The following is an 18,922-nucleotide window of genomic DNA, read 5'->3' on the forward strand; positions in this document are numbered from 1 at the left end:
TTCACAACATGGATTCATGTTTCTTAGTACACATCTAGTATCAGGATTGGATTAAAATATGTATTTATCACGAGATCATCACCAAAACAGAATATTACTTACAAAAATCAATTAATAGATATTTTATTCGGTCATAAGCGTTATATTTCACCACAAGCCGAACAAGAAAATATTAATTATTGGTTTGTTGAAGTTTAGCTCCCCTTTTCAGCAGCAAGGCAATATGAGACATGGACTACAGTTTAGATGGAATCCAAATGCATTCAATGCTCTTCTACTGGGAATCGAATCCAAGACCTGTGCACCAAAAGCGCGCGTTAGACACTAGAGCAGTGGAGAGCTAAGAAGATATAAAGTTTATAAGTTTAAATATATGGATTAACTGATAATCAATAATGATATCATTCATTTTAATAATTTCTGTAATCGTTTCTAAGATAAACTACTGCCGTTATGTGCATCTATAGATAATATGTGATAATATTATTATCAAGGAAATCAACAACAGGTTCTAGGAATAATTTACACGTACTAGTGTAATTTTGTATGATTGTATAATATACTTGGAAGTTATAGTTGTAAAGAATAAATAAATATATAAATAAACTTTGTTATGTATAATAAGGAAACCATCTGGCATATTTTTCTCAACTATAAATAATATAATTTAACGTTACAATCCTAATGTACTTATTCCAGCAAAGTAATTTCGGAATTGCTCCTACTCACATACTCGGTCCTCAGCGTACGAATAACAATGAAATCACCTAACTCATATATTTATTAGTGCATAACTAACAGGATATAGAACACAAATCATGGCACGAAAAATATTTGGATAACTAATGACATATCTTACCATCCATATGTACCGGAAGTATGACAAAAACTTGAACGCAACAGAAGCAAGTACAACTGTCAATGTATCACTTTACAGAATATAACCCACGTATATTTTAGAAACTTATAACCCTGTGATCAATTGCTTCATGGGAATTCGCATAATGAGAAATATAAAGAAAATCTAAATTAATGTAAATTACATTTTTGAATGAAACCATTAAAGATACAGTTCCAACTCTGTATGTAAAGATTACCTTTGTCTCAATTTAACTTTGGCTTCTTCATTCCTAAGTAACGTGATCCAAATACCTTCCTTTCAATATGGAACATACTTTTCTTGATTATTTTTATCTTAATATTATGATTAGACGATAGATCTAAATCAGCAGATTCCTGATTTTTAGAATTTCCTGTGTTTCTTGATCCTCGTGTCAACTGTCAAGGTTTCTCTTCGCCACAGATTTAATTGACTATTGAGTGACCAAGGATGAAAGTGGAAGCAGCTCTCACAATAATTTACATGGAACAAATACGCTGTTACTATACAGAGCCATCCTGTGGGTGGGACCGTTGCTCCAGGTCCCGAGTCATAGGAGGAAAGAGAATGTTCAGAAGCAACAAGTTCACTGCTTCTAGAATAATAAAATAATTTAACTGTTGGAAGCGTTGTATTTATTATAATCCATTGCTATATTCTGTTTCCATTTTATCTTGCTGGAAACATCTTCTGGTAAGTTTAGCAATATGTAACAGACAGAACAGCGGGGGTCAAAATGTTATTGAGAACCTGCTCGATGCTCCCAGCAAGGTAAAAAAAAAGAAACGAAATATAGCAATGGATTTATTACAACGTTTCAACATTTAAATTATTTAGTTCCTACTGTTCTCATATAGAAAGCATTGTATTATTTCTAATTCATTCTGGCAATTCAAGATACTTGAAGATAAACCACCATTCTGCAGAACACTTTTACGGCCACGTATATTATTAATAGCACAAAGTACACTCATAACGCTAACACTGGCTGCATTAAATAGAACTTTATGTGATTATCCGACTTAACCTTTAACAAGGCACAATTTATAGATTATTAGATTTTAAACTTCGATGTCCTATACTCAACAGAATAAATAATAAGCATCAAAGAGTTTCGGCAAGAAGACTTCATTTTTACAAACTATTCTACAATATTATTAGCGATAACGAGAACAGAAAAATAAGTCTTATTGACCTAAACAATATAATATATCGGAGGATAAATCCACGTCAAGTGGTCCAGAAATGAATAACCATGTTGTTAGTTGAAAACAACCATTATTTTAATTTTAGTGACTTCAGGTTTCGACTGGCAGCCATATTTGTTTTCGAAGATGCGCCATTTGGTGGTGTTGTTAGGGGCTACCGAATCTGAAGTGTCTCTTCCCCTAGTTGTTCTATCGATGTGGAACAATAACCACAATGGTCAGAAAATTGTAAGCTACAAGACTATGCATTAACATTATTGTCCGTGAAGTATAGCAGAGTGAAAAGTAGGCTTGAAAAAAATAGGTCACTGACGTTAAAAGTTACGAGTTAAGCAGATGATTTTTGTAAGAAGGCAAATTTTCAGGAAGGTGAGCTTTTCTGGATAAAGAGGTCTGATATAGAAGTGCTCATTCACCAAGTTTCAATCCTTAGACGTATCCCCGTTTTTCATTCAGGAAATTATTAAAAATTCAGGAAAGTGAATAAAGTGCATACTTCACACGAATATCTCCCTGGTGGGGGACCTGATAAAATTATACAATTCCTCCCCATAATAGGACTGTATTATATTATTATATACCAAAAATTAGGAGTTTCAGATTTGACTGTATCTTTACTATTAACACAAAGTTATACCTACAAATAAGCATAGGCAGAAGTACGGATAACCGAGAGTTTACTATAGACATCATACATCAAGAGGTAGTGGGTGAATGATTCACAGAGGGGTTAAGAAAAACTTACAAGAACAAGTTTTATCCAGCTAAGAAGCAAACAGAACAAATTTACACGAACACAGTCAGCACGCTGTGTGTTCCAACATGCAGAATCGTGTTCAGACATGCAGATAGGGATTCACCACTGGTATTCTGGCATATAGTACTCTTCTTTTGGCAGCAATAAGGTACGAATTTTATATGTCCGTATTTCTCATACATTTTATGATCACTGAAGTGCGTACCTTCTGTCAAGCTTACGAAGAAACTAATAAACTTGACACCATGAGTTCTAAAACTGAAATAGGGTCAATTCACATGAAGTGGTCCAGAGGTGGTTGCTTGAATATGTCCGAAAATTATAAAACTTTGAGTGTGACGAATCTTGTACATGAGATGGTCAATAACATCATTCACGTTGTCGTATGCACAAGTGTTCCTGAATGGCAGCCATCTTTGTTGTCGGAGTGATATATTTTGCATTTGCAAGCGTTTACGAAAACTACAATTGCTGAGGACGTACGTATCAGACGAACTCCAAACAAAAACGAATGATTAGAGGAGAGACTGAGGTACACGGAGAACATACACTTTTGCTTCTAAATAAATATGCAAAGTTGCAAACCAATCATTGTTGAAAGTTGCTGCTCAGGATTTTTTTTTTTTTTTTTTTTTTTTTTAAGATCGTCTGTATTATTTGCTAATCCCCTACTTTATTACTTGAGAAAGTCATCCCATCCCAAATTAAGAAACACCTGGTTGTCTCTAACAAATTCCTGTTCATTTTATTTCTTGTCTTAAAAACGTCTGTGAACTTTTCACTTAAAATTTTAAAAGCATTTCTTTTATGTAACGAATTTACTTTTAGTAGATGTAACATTTGAAAAATTTTTCAAATGTTATGTCTCATAAAAGCAAGTCCTTTGCATAAAATGTTTTTGCGTGTTGGTAAAATTTGAAGTGAAAAACTTACAGTGGCTTCTATGACAAGAGAAAACATTAACAGAAATTGGTTACAAAGACTCAGCCAAGAGTTCCTCCATTCACACAGGACTTGCAAAATCTTGAACAGTGACTTCCTCAAGTGAAGCAAGTACAAAATTAACAAGTAATACATCTGTAATTGTTTGTTTAGATACTCGTGTGTTGCTGTTGTTGCTTTATGACTTTTTCAGGGCCGTTTTCAACGATTATTATGTTTTAAAAAATCTACTACCAGTGTTGGGTGTTGAGGAAGGTCTCAGAGCAGACCAATATGATGTACGAATAGTTAGGAAAGTCGTCACAGATACAAAGGTAAGGAGCTAATTGATTATTGATGTATATGGCATTTCTCATTGAAATATGTCCCAATAACATCAATCATATCATTATGACGACATCCAAATCGTAAAGCTCTGCATGGTGACTTTTTGTTCTTAACTCACGATATTCGAAGTTATAAATTATATTCTAGTTTTCTTAAACCTATTCTTGGGTATCGCAGTACTGCGAGATCCTCCATTCATTCTACTAAAGCATATCAAAGAAAGTAATCAAGATCTTTCTATAAAATATCCTCTTTCTATATATATATATATATTATATATATATATATATATATATATATAAAAGCATCATAACAGAATCAAAAATGTAAACCTACGTAAAACAGTGGTTCCCAACTGGTGTCGCGCAGCCTCATATGGTGTGCAGCGAAATTGCAGAATTTAAAAATCATGTAACATTTAATAATAATTACATCATCTTCAGACAGGCTGTACAAATCAATGGCTCCAGCAGCAGCAACAATCATCAGTACTACTCATCGTCTTTCATTATTATAGCTTAGCTGATATTATTAATAATAATAATAATAATAATAATCAGACAAATGTGTCGCGGCCGTTTAGTAAACTGTGTCGTCATTCAAAAAAGACTGACAACCACTGATGTAAAAGATTCATAAATTTAGCTACACCGAACCAGAGATGATTAAACTAAATCATCTTTTCAGCAGAAAAGTTCCATCAAAAACCATCCGCCTCAGTATCCTGGAAAAGATATGCTTTACTAACTAGGAATGGTTCCCAATTGTAAAATGGGTTTTGCATATTCTGAAAACAGCCCCTCCAAAGATGTAATTTATTTCAAAGTTTTAGCGACTAATGGGTATAAATAATCAAATTATAGCATAGTGAAAACTCGGGAACAGTGAACCCAGATAATAATCAAATTTTAAGATCATCATCGAAAGGCAATATGATCAATACTGTAACTAATGCAGCGTTACCAACCTGGTATGCACTTTTTATTTTCGAATGGTACTATGTCATGTTATTGGATACATGGCTACATAATAGTGACCAAAAATATATGTCTAATACGTCAGTAGCTTTGGAAACTTCAAGAGTTATTTGATCAGATAGATTGCTACAGCAATCCCTAGATTGCAAAATACAAAAGTCATGGTTTTAAACGAAACCAGTTCCGAAGAGGACTATTCTAACCTCAAATACAAAAATATGTACACTGACTGAACAATGTTGTCATAATAAAAACTTATTTTTCAATATCTTTGTAAAGAATATTCCGAACGGAATAGTTTCTAAATACACATTTCTCATCAAAATATTTCAAATATAACAACCAATAGAATATAATAGTGAATAACACAAACTAATCATCAAAAAATCAGGTCAAGGAGAGAAAATGACGTGAAAACCATCAAAATCCACATTGTTTACCAGTTCTCATCGCGATCTGAGTTAGCGTACCGAATTTCCACGCGACACACTTGACTAAGAATCTTATTAATTACCACTACTTTTTTTTTTTTTTTTTTTTTAAATAATCCGAAAGAAACACCGCAGAACAGTAAAATACTTTGATACACCTTCGAGATATCGTCAAATACTAACATCAAACAAATAGTCTAAATAACGGTTTTGAGACTTATTGCTAGTTTTAAAATTTAAATGAAATGAAATCTCTGCGTTTTACGTCTCACGGTTATGTCAGCTAGGCTAAAGGAAACGGTGATGAAAAATGAATGAAATGGCAGGATAAAAAAGTGGGAGGAAACGGGAGAACCCCGAGGAAATCCATGCACACGGTGTTTGTCCACCACAAAGTTCACTTATTTCTACAGCTATGTTTCACATATTACCAAAATTGATAAATGAAGTAGTATTAAAGACGGCTATCTTAACTGCAAGTGCAAAAATATGTCGACTGACGAAACAGTGTTACCGGAGTATAAAATTATATTTCAGTAACTTTGTATATATCTGATCCATTGTGATAAGGATCAAGCCTGGATCAGTATCTTTTCAAATTACTAAAAGATTGCAACGCTGTTATGTATTATACACACATTCTGATTCACCGTTATCTAGACATCTTTGCTGTCATCCATCTAAAGAATTCAACTGGGATATTTGGACACATTATAACTACGGAAATGATGCAATTAAATCTTATCACATCCAAAAAAGTTATCGATGTATTGATAGGAATTTGAATTACGGAAGCCTTCTCCTATTCCTATGCCCTGGGAAAGCATAACAGATGTCTCCTTCTTGATGTACGGTGTGCACCGTATGGTGAAAATATTTGGGAACTAAATCTACCAAAAGATGTCAATATACAAAAACTGAAACTTGCTGAGTTTCTCTCCCACCATACCATACAGCTATTAGAAGTGGCTTCTAATGCGACATCAAATGTATCCTGTAACGCATTACCAACCAGGTTGCTTTAAATAAATTCCACATAAGGGTAATCTGTCTCACACCAAGAATGTACTACGTAACATTTCTGGACATAGTTCGCTTTGTCATTTAAACACTCTGTGTCATTCTTACTGTGGGAAGATATTTTGTTTTGTACCTTGTTCAAAACTTACACACATATATACACTTTCACTTATATAACAACGTAGCAAAGTTATTGCTACAATTTAACAGTATTTGTTTCATTGGTATTATTTGACGATATCTTGCATATGTAAGAACCTTTCTTTTATTCTACGGTGTTTTTTCTGAATGAAAAACTGAAAAACTAAACGTGAAAAAAAAAAAAAAAAAGCAAGGCAGGCAATATTCGAAAGCTAGTCTGCCGCATGAAAATTCAGTATGCTAACCACCACATCACGACACGAACTGGTAAACAATGTTCATGTTTTTAGTGATTTTCATGTCACTCACTCTCCTTGACATGATTCTATTATTTTATTCCCCATTATATTCAATGATGGCAAGGTTCTAGAACATAGGTCCCCTTCCCGTTTAGCTGTAATAAAGACAGAAAACAACATGCTCTTTGGGGCTGTAACCCTCTTTCACTCGCTAAAGCTCGCTCGGCAATGCTATGTGGGATTGAGTAAACCAGCTCCCCTCAGTGATTTTTAACGAATCATAGTGATTCTAGCGTTTCATATTAGTTCACAATGATTCGGAATGACAAGGTCCTAGAACACAGGTCCCCCTTCCCACCTAGCTGTAATAAAGACAGAAAACGTGCCCTCTAACCCGCCTTCACTCGCTAATGCACGCTTGGCAATACTTTGTGAATCAAATATTTTACTTTAGTACAGAAAGGAACCAACTTAGCTATTAACCTATATGGGGGGACCTGTGTTCTAGAACCTTCCCTTCAATGATTTCTATACGTGAAATATTTTGACACGGGAAATATATTATATTAGTCTGGAAACTATTGTGTTCGGAATATTCCTTACAAAAATGTTAAAAAATAAATTGTAATTCTTACAACACTGTTGGGTCAGTGTACACATTTCTGTACGTGAGGTTAGAATACTAGTCCTCTTTGGACTTTTTTCATCAAAATGAATTACTTGTTTTTGTGTATTTGCAATCTATGGATCAAAGCCGTCGTAAACTAACTTCACAGATTACTTTTACAGTTTGTAACATTATTGGTATTAGACATATATCAGGGCACAAAATTTCAGGTCGCCAGGTCGCCATTGGCGACTAGAAATTTAGAGCTGGCGACTAGATTCAGTAGGAATGATTTGTGCCTAAATTCATACAACTGCACAGTTTCTGTTTCGCACGAAAATAATTTGACTTTGAGTGAGAGAAAACACGGACTATGAAGTCTTCACAACGGACATGGAAAGTGGATGTTTGTAAAGTTGTAATTCGCCCCTCCTTTCCCACTCTCAGTCGAAATGGTTTGCCTCTTGGCGCGTCAACGCCAGAAATAGTTTCCCTCGCTGTTTGAAATTAGAATAGCTAAGGAGACAGCCCATGCCTAGAACAAATCAATCACTTCACGATACCAGTGATAAATAAATAAATAACAAAATAAGTAAATACCTAAAATATTTTTTTAAAAAATCGATATTTGCACGAGATACCGTTATCACTGTAATCGGCAACTGGTGCTTCACTGCAGAGGGAGAGTGTTACACAAACGTGAAGTCTTAAGGTAAGATATTTTTTATCATGTATATGAATTGTCCAATTCAAAATGGATTATCCTGAATCTAACTGTCTGGTTTTGAAATTTTGTGCCTTAATGTAATCTCTTTCTTGGGAAGTGGGAATGGGACCTTCCATAATTTTTATGTGACATACTGGCGAGCATCATTTTTGGATTGGCGAGTGCGTCTGACTGAAATTTTGTGCCCTGTATATATTTGTGTTCACCATTACGTAATTATCTTTATACCTAACAACATGATGTAATGTCACTTGAAAATAAGAACGTGCATGAAGTTGATAATACATGAAGTTGATAATTTCCTTAAAATTTATCCATTGTCCGGGTAATTTCTAATCTATTCCCAAAAATTTACTGAGCCATATCTTCGTTATTTATGTCCATTAAAAGATAAAACTTTGGAATAAATTACATCTTTGGACCTAAATATGTTTTCAGAATGCAAAACTGATTTTACAATCGGAAGCATTCCTGGTAAGCCAGTCCGGAAGTCTAAATGTGCAAATCTTTCCTACCCATTACTTTCAAGAATTAACATATACAAATACCCATTTTCAACAATAAATCACTTGCATTATTTTACTGTTCGCATTAGTAATACAGATCTAGTCTCAAACCAAATAAGGAACTTCAAGAAAACCTGCTGAACTTATGATTTCTTTTTTTTATTCATACTCTAGCAGGAACTTCTTTTCCTTCCATGTTTACGTTTGCTCGTTTGTTGTTATATTGGTACATAGCTTTCAGTTAGGCTAATTGTACGCATCACAGTTTATATATATATAACTAACTCTATGGCCTATGGAACCTGGAGGTTCAGTGCCGCGTTCACAAAAGCTCTCCACTGACTTCTATCCTTAGCTAATTGCATCCAGTTTTTACTTTGTATTCCTATCTCTGCGAGATCCATCTTAATATTGTCCTCCCATCTGCGCCTAGGTCTTCCTAATGGTCGTTTTCCTATGGGTCTACCAGTCAAGACTTTGAAGGCGTTTCTACTTTCTTCCATTCTAGCTACATGACCTGCCCACCTAAGCCTCCTACACTTGACGACCCTAACAATGTTGGGTAAACCGTATAAACTATGTAGTTCCTCGTTATGAAGCTTCCGCCATTCCCCATTCTCGTTCCTCTTGGGTCCGAATATTCTTCTCAGGATCCTGTTCTCAAATACTTTCAGTCTATGTTCTTCCCTCAGAGTAAGCGACCATGTTTCACAACCATACAGAACAACAGGCATAATTATCGTTTTATATATTTTAAGCTTCAAATTCCTCGACAGAATTTATATATATTTCTGGAATATTACTACTGTCTAGTTACGAATTCGGGTTAAGTTTAGAGTTGCCCCTCAGTTTTTTTTTTTTTTTTTTATTTTGTACAAATTATGTAAATTTACAGGGGAAATGACATAAGAAATAATGATTTGGTTTGTAAGTGATGTTTTAGTGTTGAATTTGACAGTAAAGTTACGTTTAATACGAGAAAAGATATGTAGAAGTGGGTACTATTTGCAAGACGCGTAAGGTTTCAGTGATTCAGCAGCGTGGTAGTCGTATAGAATGGGGGATCGATGTGTTGAATGTGGTATTTCCGCATTGAGTTTTACACAATTATATAAGAATAATGAAGATCTATTATTATTATTATTATTATTATTAATGAGAACCACGGTTTACTAAATTTAAGTGATAATTGAAGCTTCTATGAGAACTGGTTCCAGTCACTGTTCTAGTCTAAATAAAGTGTTATCGGATAACCTAACCTAACCAAACCTATTCTAAACTAACCTAACCAACCCTACCCTAACAATGTTTAACGTTTAGTTGCTTTTTTGTAGGTTTGAAACTCTTAGGGGGTTTAGGAGGGGTAACTCTTAAACTTAAGCCACGAATTCTAATAAAAGCATACATAAACTGTAAACGGTTCATTTTGACACACAGAAAAGCATGAAGATTTTTAAGTGATCTGAAAGGTATGAAAATCCCTTAGCGTCATGCATATATTCCGTTATTCTAGAGCTCAAACTGTTCTGTCATTCCTACCCACTCGCAATTACCTTGTACACCTTATTAATCTGCTACCAATTCCTTGTACGTATAGAATAGGGATGTTTTAAATGTTCATTAGGTATTCATTGTATTGTCAGCTACGGAATTAAATCCAGCATTTCTTATATCAGAATACAGCTTGGCATTGAATTCAGTTGGGGTCTCAAGAAAAGCAGGTTTTACAACATGTAAATAAAATAAATGTAATTTTACTAATCTTAAGCTTTTCGTGACAAGAAATTACAGCATTAAGTGATTGATTCATTGTATATCACATGGATCTGTGTATATATACATTGCCCAACTGAACCGTAAAATTACTAACATTCAGAGATCTAAAGCAAATCTGTGCCAGAGAAATAGTTTTTTTTGAGGGGGGGTGGGAATTTTACAAGACCCGCTCCAGCTGCACATCGATAAGTGGGTCCTTTTAAAAAGTATAGCAGAGAAGGGTAGGGTAGAGTAGAGTAAGATATAAATACAGTAGGGTAGGGGTTAGGAACGGATTAGCTTAAGGTTAAGTAAGTTCGATCTATTTTCATAAAATTGTTAGTATGTAATTTCTCGTTTCTGAGTGAGTATACCTGCTGGAGCGGGCGTTGTAAAGTTAACCCTTTTCTCAAAATCGTCAATTGTGTTGTCAACATGTTTCATTTAATTAATTAAATATTGGTTAATTCAGATATATGCATTGAAAATATAAACTGATACAGATATATACACTGAATCTGTACCGTATCAATGTTTGCTTTATAAAGAACTGTGCTGCAATAGTACTACGTACCATTTATTGGGAATAGTATACTATTAAGATTACATGGCATCTATCAGAGCCTGCATATTGCAATATCTCATTACAAGCACTTCCAATATTCACTAAAGGATGTGTTTATTGATTCTAGACGTTCAACCTTTTGAATAAATCTACATGATTACTAAGCATTTATCTGCAGATAACATTTCTATTCTCGAGATCATGTGTTAAACAAGCATCAACGCTCGTGCAAGGCGTAACACAACTACACAGTCATGAAACTCACCTGTACCGAAGACTTCATGAAAATAACATTATGTAACCTATTCTCCTCTTCTTGGAGTTTTACTAATATATTACCAAACACAGATTTTTGTTCATATGTAAACGCTGGATGATTTACTGCCATCGTATACAATAAAAGAAGTTCATCTAACATTTCCGTATCTAAGTTCAACCCCGATATTGAATTATTCACCAAAATATCATCAAAATCGAAGTTCGTAAGTATCTTATATAGCACATTTGAACATACATGATTAGAAGAACGTAGTAAAGATATATACAAAGCTAGTTTTCTTCTAGTCCTTTTGTCACTGACACAATGTAATTCTGACAGTTCTGAAGAATTATTTGCACGATTTTCAGCGTCTCTTAGATCCTGAAAATCTCGCTTTCCAAGATCCTCTAGACATGTGCCAAGGAAGCGTAATTCAAATGGAAGGCACATATTTAACAAACTGCACATAATATCTATACGCTTTGCGCCTTTTAAATTCTTAAACCACTTCACTATGCTTTCCTTACACAACATCTCCAGCAATCATTGATAATATTTAGCTATTTCCGTTGACTGTGCAGGATAACTTGTGCTCAGTATGAGTTCACTAAAGCACTATGGGTCCACAGATATCTCGCACCCAACATCCTCATTTAGCATCCCACTTGGTGTGAGAAGATAATCGAATGCAACTATCGATAGTATTGTAATCGAAGTGGTGTTCCGCTTTATACGAACAAGTTTAACAAAAACGTTTCATTTTGAATTAGTAGATAACATGAAAGTGTTTTTATTGAGCAAAGTTAAAATAATCATATTAATTTGTAAATTTTAATAAATTTCTTTATGTATAACGGCTTCGTCTACAGTCTACACCAACTACCACGCAAGAATATCGGTTTACTGCAAAAATTACTAATCGCACGGTTATTGGTACGTTGTGTGGGTGTTAGTAGAGTATGATCTTCACTTACACGAGTAAAAATGATACGCGCTTTGAAGTGTGGCAAACTAAAATCTTAAATCTCTAAATTTTGTAAAATTAAATTCGTGTTGGATAAAATAGATAACGCGCTTAGTGCTCTTCATTCTACTTCCTGTACTGAATAAAATAAGTAATTCCAGTTCTTAATAAACACGTTGTTTGGTTGATTTAGAGTTTAATATCTGTTTTCAAACCCGAAGAGAAGGACGCTACAGTTTAACATGTGATCTTACTTTAATGAGCTTCACCGGGAATTGAATCCAGGACTTCCGCACCAAAGGCAACTATGTCAATCAGAGAGCCACGGATGAGGTCTGAATAAATACGTTGAATTGCCAGATTGCGAGCAATTTCTCTGTGCTTTATTGTGGAGATTTCATTCAAGATTTTGTAATAATTTTGATGTAGGTAATATTGAAATAAATTGACCAAGTTTAGATAGTATTTCCTTTCAGAATTTACTATTTTAAGAAGTTCTTTTTCTCTCAGATTTTGTAATAATTAATTTTTCATAGTAATAGCCAAGATTACTGTTATATCCTAAGGCAGCAGTGGAAAATGGGAGATACCGACCAAAACAATGAAGACGAATCTTCTGGCAACCATGTAAGTGGTTTTTGTGTAGGTTCTCCCGCTTATTCCATTCTGTTTATTCAATTAATTCTTCCATTATCATTACTTTGCATTATAATCCGTTTCCTTTCGCCTACAGGTATGACAATACGTAGTGTTGGACAAAGGGAGGCTTAGGGGGACTGTAGCCCCGGGCCTCTACTCTGATCAAAATATCAACTGGCTATCTAAAAACAGTGACAAGGATACAATCATCATATGAAACATATTCCCTTAACTTTCGTACTGTACTTTTCACAGAAATATATTAGGCGAAGTCATCAGGAGCCGCATATTTTTTCTACCCCCGTGCCTCCAGATGGATTAATCCAGCCCTGACAATACGCAAGGTGAGGCTTCGATACGCACTAGAATTTATGTCTATCAATAATGATTTAAGTTGGGTTTCCCGTCAGGGACGTAGCTAAGGGGAGGGGGCACGGGGGGCACCGGCCCCCTCAAACCTTGACTTGGCCCCCCCAAATATTTATTTAAAATTATATATTACAATTTGTTTTTATCCGACAATAAATGAAAAAAATATCCATAAGAAATTATTCATACTTGAAGTAAAAGGTTACTTTTCTTTTTAAAATCCACTTATAGGCTATTTCTTAAACGTTAAGTGAACGGTAATAAGAGTATAAGATCAGTAACTTTGGGAGCCGGGCGTCATATTCCTTAACATTGTTAAGTTCTTACAGCCCTTAGAGTGATTCAGCCTTACATTCGCCTTGAGGTACTAAGGGCTAAAAATCCATGCGAATGCACTTCTTGTAATCGACTAACGTAAGACAAAACTGAAAGGTCAATTCGACTCAGAGGCGAGTAGGATGCCTCCCCTCCCCCGATTGCTGGTTTTTGTAGTAGCCTATATTATCTTATATTTTAATTGTTTTACGAGAGTCTCACGAAGATCCTCTTCGTGAAATTGTAGTGTGCTGTGTTAAGTTTGCTGTGTGCCTGTTCTTGAAATTAAGTTAAATATGGATAGATTTATTAAATCTGGATATTTTATTTCACATGGAAAAAGTGATAATCAATTGGATAATACCTGGAGAGAAACTGATAAGGTGCATGTTGTTGCTGAGGAAAAAATTCATTCGGACACTGTTGATAAGGAAGAAGCTAAGGAACTTGCTAGTACCTCACTGCAAAACATTCATGTGAAAGATTTAGGAAATAATTCTCCCAATCAACCAAAGCTACAAAATTACCCATGTACAACTTTCGGCAAACGAAAACGAACATTTCAAAAAAATTGGTACACTCTTTACAACTGGTTGGAGTATAGTGTTTCGCAGGATGCTTGCTTTTGTTTTCCATGTCGTGTTTTTGGAACCCAATCGGGTTACGCAGAAACTGCTTTTCGAATATCTGGGTTCCGGAATTGGAAGAAGGCCACAGATAAACTAAAGGAGCATGATGGATCCAGCTACCATAAAAAGTCAATGGAAATGTGGGCCAATTTTGAGGTAAGTAACAGCTTTCTTAGAAAATATGAGGTGCAGTTCATTTTCTTTTGTAAATTTCTTGTAAACTTTACAGATTACAGGAGAGGTGTTACTACGGTGTACAAGTAGATAACCGTGAAGTGTAAACGTTAACAGGTAACCCAGTATTGGTTCTTATCTCATTTGAATGAATGTGCACCAGTGGCGGCATTAGCGGATAGGCACGCGCCTACCCAAAAATTTTGAAAAATATATAAACACTAAAAAGATACCATAGAGAGTAAATATATTTTCCACTATACAGGGTCTATATTAATGGTAGATAATTATTTAACAAATAGCATCAACCATTACTTTACAAATAATTTCCGAAGCTTGGAGCTCTTTGAAGCAAAGCAGACAGCAGACGGCTAACAGCATAGGTAGCCATTGTATCATTTTTCGGTCACGTTTTAGTTTGATTATTTCATAACCCATTTTCCTACTCTCCCTTCCCTTCTAATCACTACAATAACGCCAAGACTGCTGAACAAGAGTCCAGGCATCTAAATGATGCAATAAATTGCAGCAGACAAAACAAATCCAGACACGTAGGAGTCAGAGAAAGCAGATACAACTATGCAGAAACAAGGCCTCTTAATTTTGTAAACGCAGGAATAAAATTGCTCCTACGTACTGCAATGAGTGGAGAAAGACCACAAGTTAGGTGATATATATTGAAAGAGAGGAAAGATGAACAAGTTTGCATCACAAAAAGGAATGGGTTTACAATTTATGTTACGTATGTTTCAAATTCTGTTTCATTTCGTGCTTTTCAAGGTAACTTGTAATAATGTGTATTTTCTTAATCTATGAGGGGCATACTGAAAGTCATGAGCAAAATTTTTTCACAACCGTAATCTTTCTTTGTAAGTGAAACCAAATATATCATCTCAATCTATAGACCTTTCTTTCACTTTTCCTTTCCACAGAGTCTCCGTTTTTTGCACACATTTTCCCCATAGTTCTACAAGTTTGAAAATACTCTTGCGATAGAATTCCGTTCCAGCTGCCCGTAGACACTGACGCACTGCTTACCGAATATCTTCCTGTGTCTCGTAGCGATGGCCTCGCATCTGTTCTTTCACAAAACCGAAAAGATGGTAGTTGGAGGGTGCCATGTCGGGGCTGTAAAGAGGATGTGGAAGTGTTTCCCTCCCAAATCTGATCTGCTCCACAGTGGCACGTGCAGAATGCGAACGCGCATTATCCTGTTGAAGGATGATCTTTCCAGGACGTTATCACGCAAGGCTCGACGGAGCTTCAAAAGTGTCTGGATGTAGCGGGCAGAATTTATGATTTGTCCAGACTCAAGAAAGTGAACCAGAATGCAACTCTGCATCCCAGTAGACATCCCATTACTTTCCCTACCGATTGCGCTATCTTCGCCTTCTTCTTCGGTGGCGGATTCAAGTTGTGCCATTCCATACTCTGTCATTTTGTTTCAGGTTCATAATGATGGAACCAGCTTCCATCTCCAGTCACAATACTCGTCAAAAAGTCATCACCTTCATGTCGAAATCTCTGAAGAAGGGTTTGGGTAATGGTTAGTATCTGACGTTTGTGCTTCTCGATTAATAAACGGTCCTACCAAAAGCACAAACCTTCTGATAACCTAAGCTATGAATCATTTCTTGCACCTCACTATGTCCAACACCACGTTTCACAGTGATCGCCTATCTCCCCTAATCATCTCATCAAGCCTTACGTTGTTGCATTCCGTGGAGGCAATTCGAGGGCGCCTACTGCAAGACTCATCTTCGATACTCGTGTTTCCATCCTTAAAATGTTTCACCCACCTCCTAACACTGTTGTCACCCATGTACACGTCTCCATAGGCATGCTGCAATCTGCGGTGAATTTCAGAAGCAGGTTGGTCTTCTTTAACAAGGAATTCAATCATAGCACGCTGTCGAAACGAAGCATCGCTGTCGCCATTTTGGAAACCTTGCCTGTGGTTACGTGCTAGCAACAAACAGCGTCAACGTCTGGAAAGAAAGAAAGAAAGTTCTGTAGATTGAGATAATATACTTGGTTTCACTTACAACTAAAGATTACGGTTGTGAAAACATGTTGCTCACGACTTTCAGTATGACCCCTCGTATATGAATGCATTAAACTAGTCTGATTTTCTTTTGTCGAAGTTTAAAGCTATATTTTTAAGTGTTTGACTAATAATTAAATGATTATTTTTTAAATCAATCATACCAGATGATTATTCAAATTATTCAATGGCTTATATGTATATATATCCAAAAGTATACATGGTTTCCTACCGTCACTATTCAATCAAGTGTGTATATGTATCCATGAGCGAGGAAGCGGGCCTGCCCAAATTTGAAACTTTAAAGTCGCCTCTATGTATACACTATATGAAATAAGTATTTTCTTTAATAAGTATTGTACTCTTCATCTTAATTATATAGCTTCTTAAAATATACCATATCTTCCTTTCAGAGGTCCAAGGAAACTGGAGATGTGCTGGATCTGCAAAACCGTGCATCTAGAGAAGAAATAATCGCCCGTCGAGAGTACTTAAAACGTATAGTGGCGATTGTGATCCATTTGGGTCGACAGGGATTGGCTTTCCGAGGCAACGATGAAGATGACAGCAGTTTATATAAAGGGAATTTCTTGCAAACATTCGAGTTGTTACAACGTTTTGACCCTTTTTTAAAGAATTATACAGCGCCAGGGAATACCACTTATTTATCCCCAGAAATTCAAAATGAACTTATCTTGTGCTGTGGTGAGGAAATCGTCAATATTATTGTAAGTGAACTGAATGCCGCTGGAAAGTTCAGCGTTATGGCTGATGAAACGCGAGATATTAGTGTTTCTGAACAACTTAGTGTTTGTGTGAGATATGTAAAAAACTCTAAACCGGTAGAGCACTTTTTGAAATTTGTTAAACTTCGTGAGGTAAATGCTGAATACATATCGAAAACAATTCTCGAAACTTTGATTTCTGTAGGTGTTAATAAGAACTCAAGATGCATTGGGCAAGCTTACGATGGGGCGAGCGTTATGAGAGGTCACATAGGTGGTGTGCAAAAGTTATTTCGCAAGTCTCATCCCCTCGCACTGTATATTCATTGTTATGCGCACCAGTTAAATTTAATAATTGTAGAAGTGTGTTCGTTCGAACAAGCAATTGCCTTTTTTGATTTATTGCAGTCTTTGCATAATTATTTCTCCTCCGTAAAAGCTCACGAACGACTACAACAAGTTCAGACAGCGTTAGGTTTGGAGCAGTCCAGTATACCTGGCCTTTCAGACATTCATTGGGCTTCACATATTCGCTCACTGAATGCTGTGAAAAAGAATTATGGAACTATAATCTCTGCATTAAAGGGTAAGGATGCTAAGAAGACTACTGAAGCTGAGGGTATTGCTAACAAACTGAAATCATTTGCAACTGTTTCATGTTTGATTGTTTTTAGCAAGATTTTGGGAATTACTAGTGGCTTGAACAATTTTCTACAAGGAGAAGATATTACCCTAGCCGACGCCCAGCTACTTATTTGTTCGGTTGTTGAAGCCATAAAAGAACTTAGAACAGAGGAAAATTCACTGCGTCTCTACACTGAAGCATTAGAGTTTGCCAAACAAAATGGTGTAGAATGTTTTAATCTACCAAAGAGCATAGAAAAGCGAGATAATAGTAGTATGAAAGATTTTCTGGTTTCCGGCAGTATTCCGAAGAAAAGAATCCAGGGTTACACTGAAGCGAGTTTTCGTACAGAACTCCTATATCCAGTAGTTGACAACATTGTGAACGAGTTTGACAGACGATTCTGCAAGGAAAATATATCTGTGATTCGTGGCATTCAAGCATGTCATCCTAAATCAAAACTGTTCTTGATGAAGGAGGCAATGGAAGAGTTTGCTACGCAATTCGAAATAGATTTTCCTGAACATGAATTCGTTGTTGTAAAAAATTACGTAGAATCTCTTATGAAGGAGAAAGAAATTACAAATATCTCAGACCTGCATGTTGCTCTGCCCAAGGCAATTTTTCCTCAAACTACGAATTTGCTGGAAATAGCCATGACGCTACCTGTGTCATCAGCTTCTTGTGAGTGTTCTTTCAGCGTGTATAAGAGGCTCAAATCATATATACGTTGTAAATCTGGTCAGGACAGAACATCAGCGTTAGCCGCACTTGAAATAGAACAAGAGATAGCCTCTAAGCTTGAAGAAGATAAAGTTATTGACATATTTGCAAAGTCGTCGCATAGGCGTCACAGTTTGTGTCCAGCAAGTAATTTGTAAATGCAGTGTGGCAGATCTTGTCAGATGAACCCAAAACAACATTAAAAAATGGTGTTGTAATATTAGGTGAATATTTAACCAACTATTATGTTATTATATATGTATACTTCGTTGATTAGGTTTTTCTTATGTTCACGAAAGTTCAAGTAATTGTAGGCCTCTTTGACATTCATATTATGTTTGAGACGCACGAAGATGTTAACAATTTTGTAAACA

At 35.7% G+C, this 18,922-nt stretch overlaps 2 protein-coding genes across 3 annotated transcripts in view; one reads left to right on the top strand and one right to left on the bottom strand.

Annotated features, from left to right (window-relative positions):
• Positions 1–12,014, bottom strand: part of LOC145685484 (uncharacterized) — a 73,477-nt gene extending 61,463 nt beyond the window's left edge. For both annotated transcript variants that reach the window (XM_081757890.1, XM_081757884.1), the window contains exon 1: positions 11,348–12,014. In XM_081757890.1, coding sequence (XP_081614016.1) covers positions 11,348–11,875 — 528 coding nt within the window. In that variant the 5' untranslated portion in view covers positions 11,876–12,014. The remainder of the gene's footprint in view (positions 1–11,347) is intronic.
• A 1,910-nt stretch (positions 12,015–13,924) lies between these two features.
• LOC145684571 (zinc finger MYM-type protein 1-like) lies at positions 13,925–18,706 on the top strand. Its single transcript, XM_081756979.1, has 2 exons — positions 13,925–14,413; positions 16,889–18,706. Exons 1-2 carry the CDS (start codon positions 13,925–13,927, stop codon positions 18,704–18,706), a joined length of 2,307 nt encoding a protein of 768 aa, XP_081613105.1.
• The last annotated feature ends 216 nt before the right edge of the window (positions 18,707–18,922 follow it).

The sequence above is a fragment of the Thermobia domestica genome, chromosome 1 (assembly GCF_964235325.1).
Source record: "Thermobia domestica chromosome 1, izTheDome1.hap1.1, whole genome shotgun sequence".
Classification (NCBI taxonomy): Eukaryota; Metazoa; Arthropoda; class Insecta; order Zygentoma; family Lepismatidae; genus Thermobia; species Thermobia domestica.

Excerpts from the sequence above, each read along its gene's own strand:
- LOC145684571 (XM_081756979.1), top strand. The coding sequence starts at position 13,925 with ATGGATAGATTTATTAAATCTGGATATTTTATTTCACATGGAAAAAGT. Across the intron at positions 14,414-16,888 it reads AAATGTGGGCCAATTTTGAG|AGGTCCAAGGAAACTGGAGA; the intron begins GTAAGTAACAGC and ends TCTTCCTTTCAG.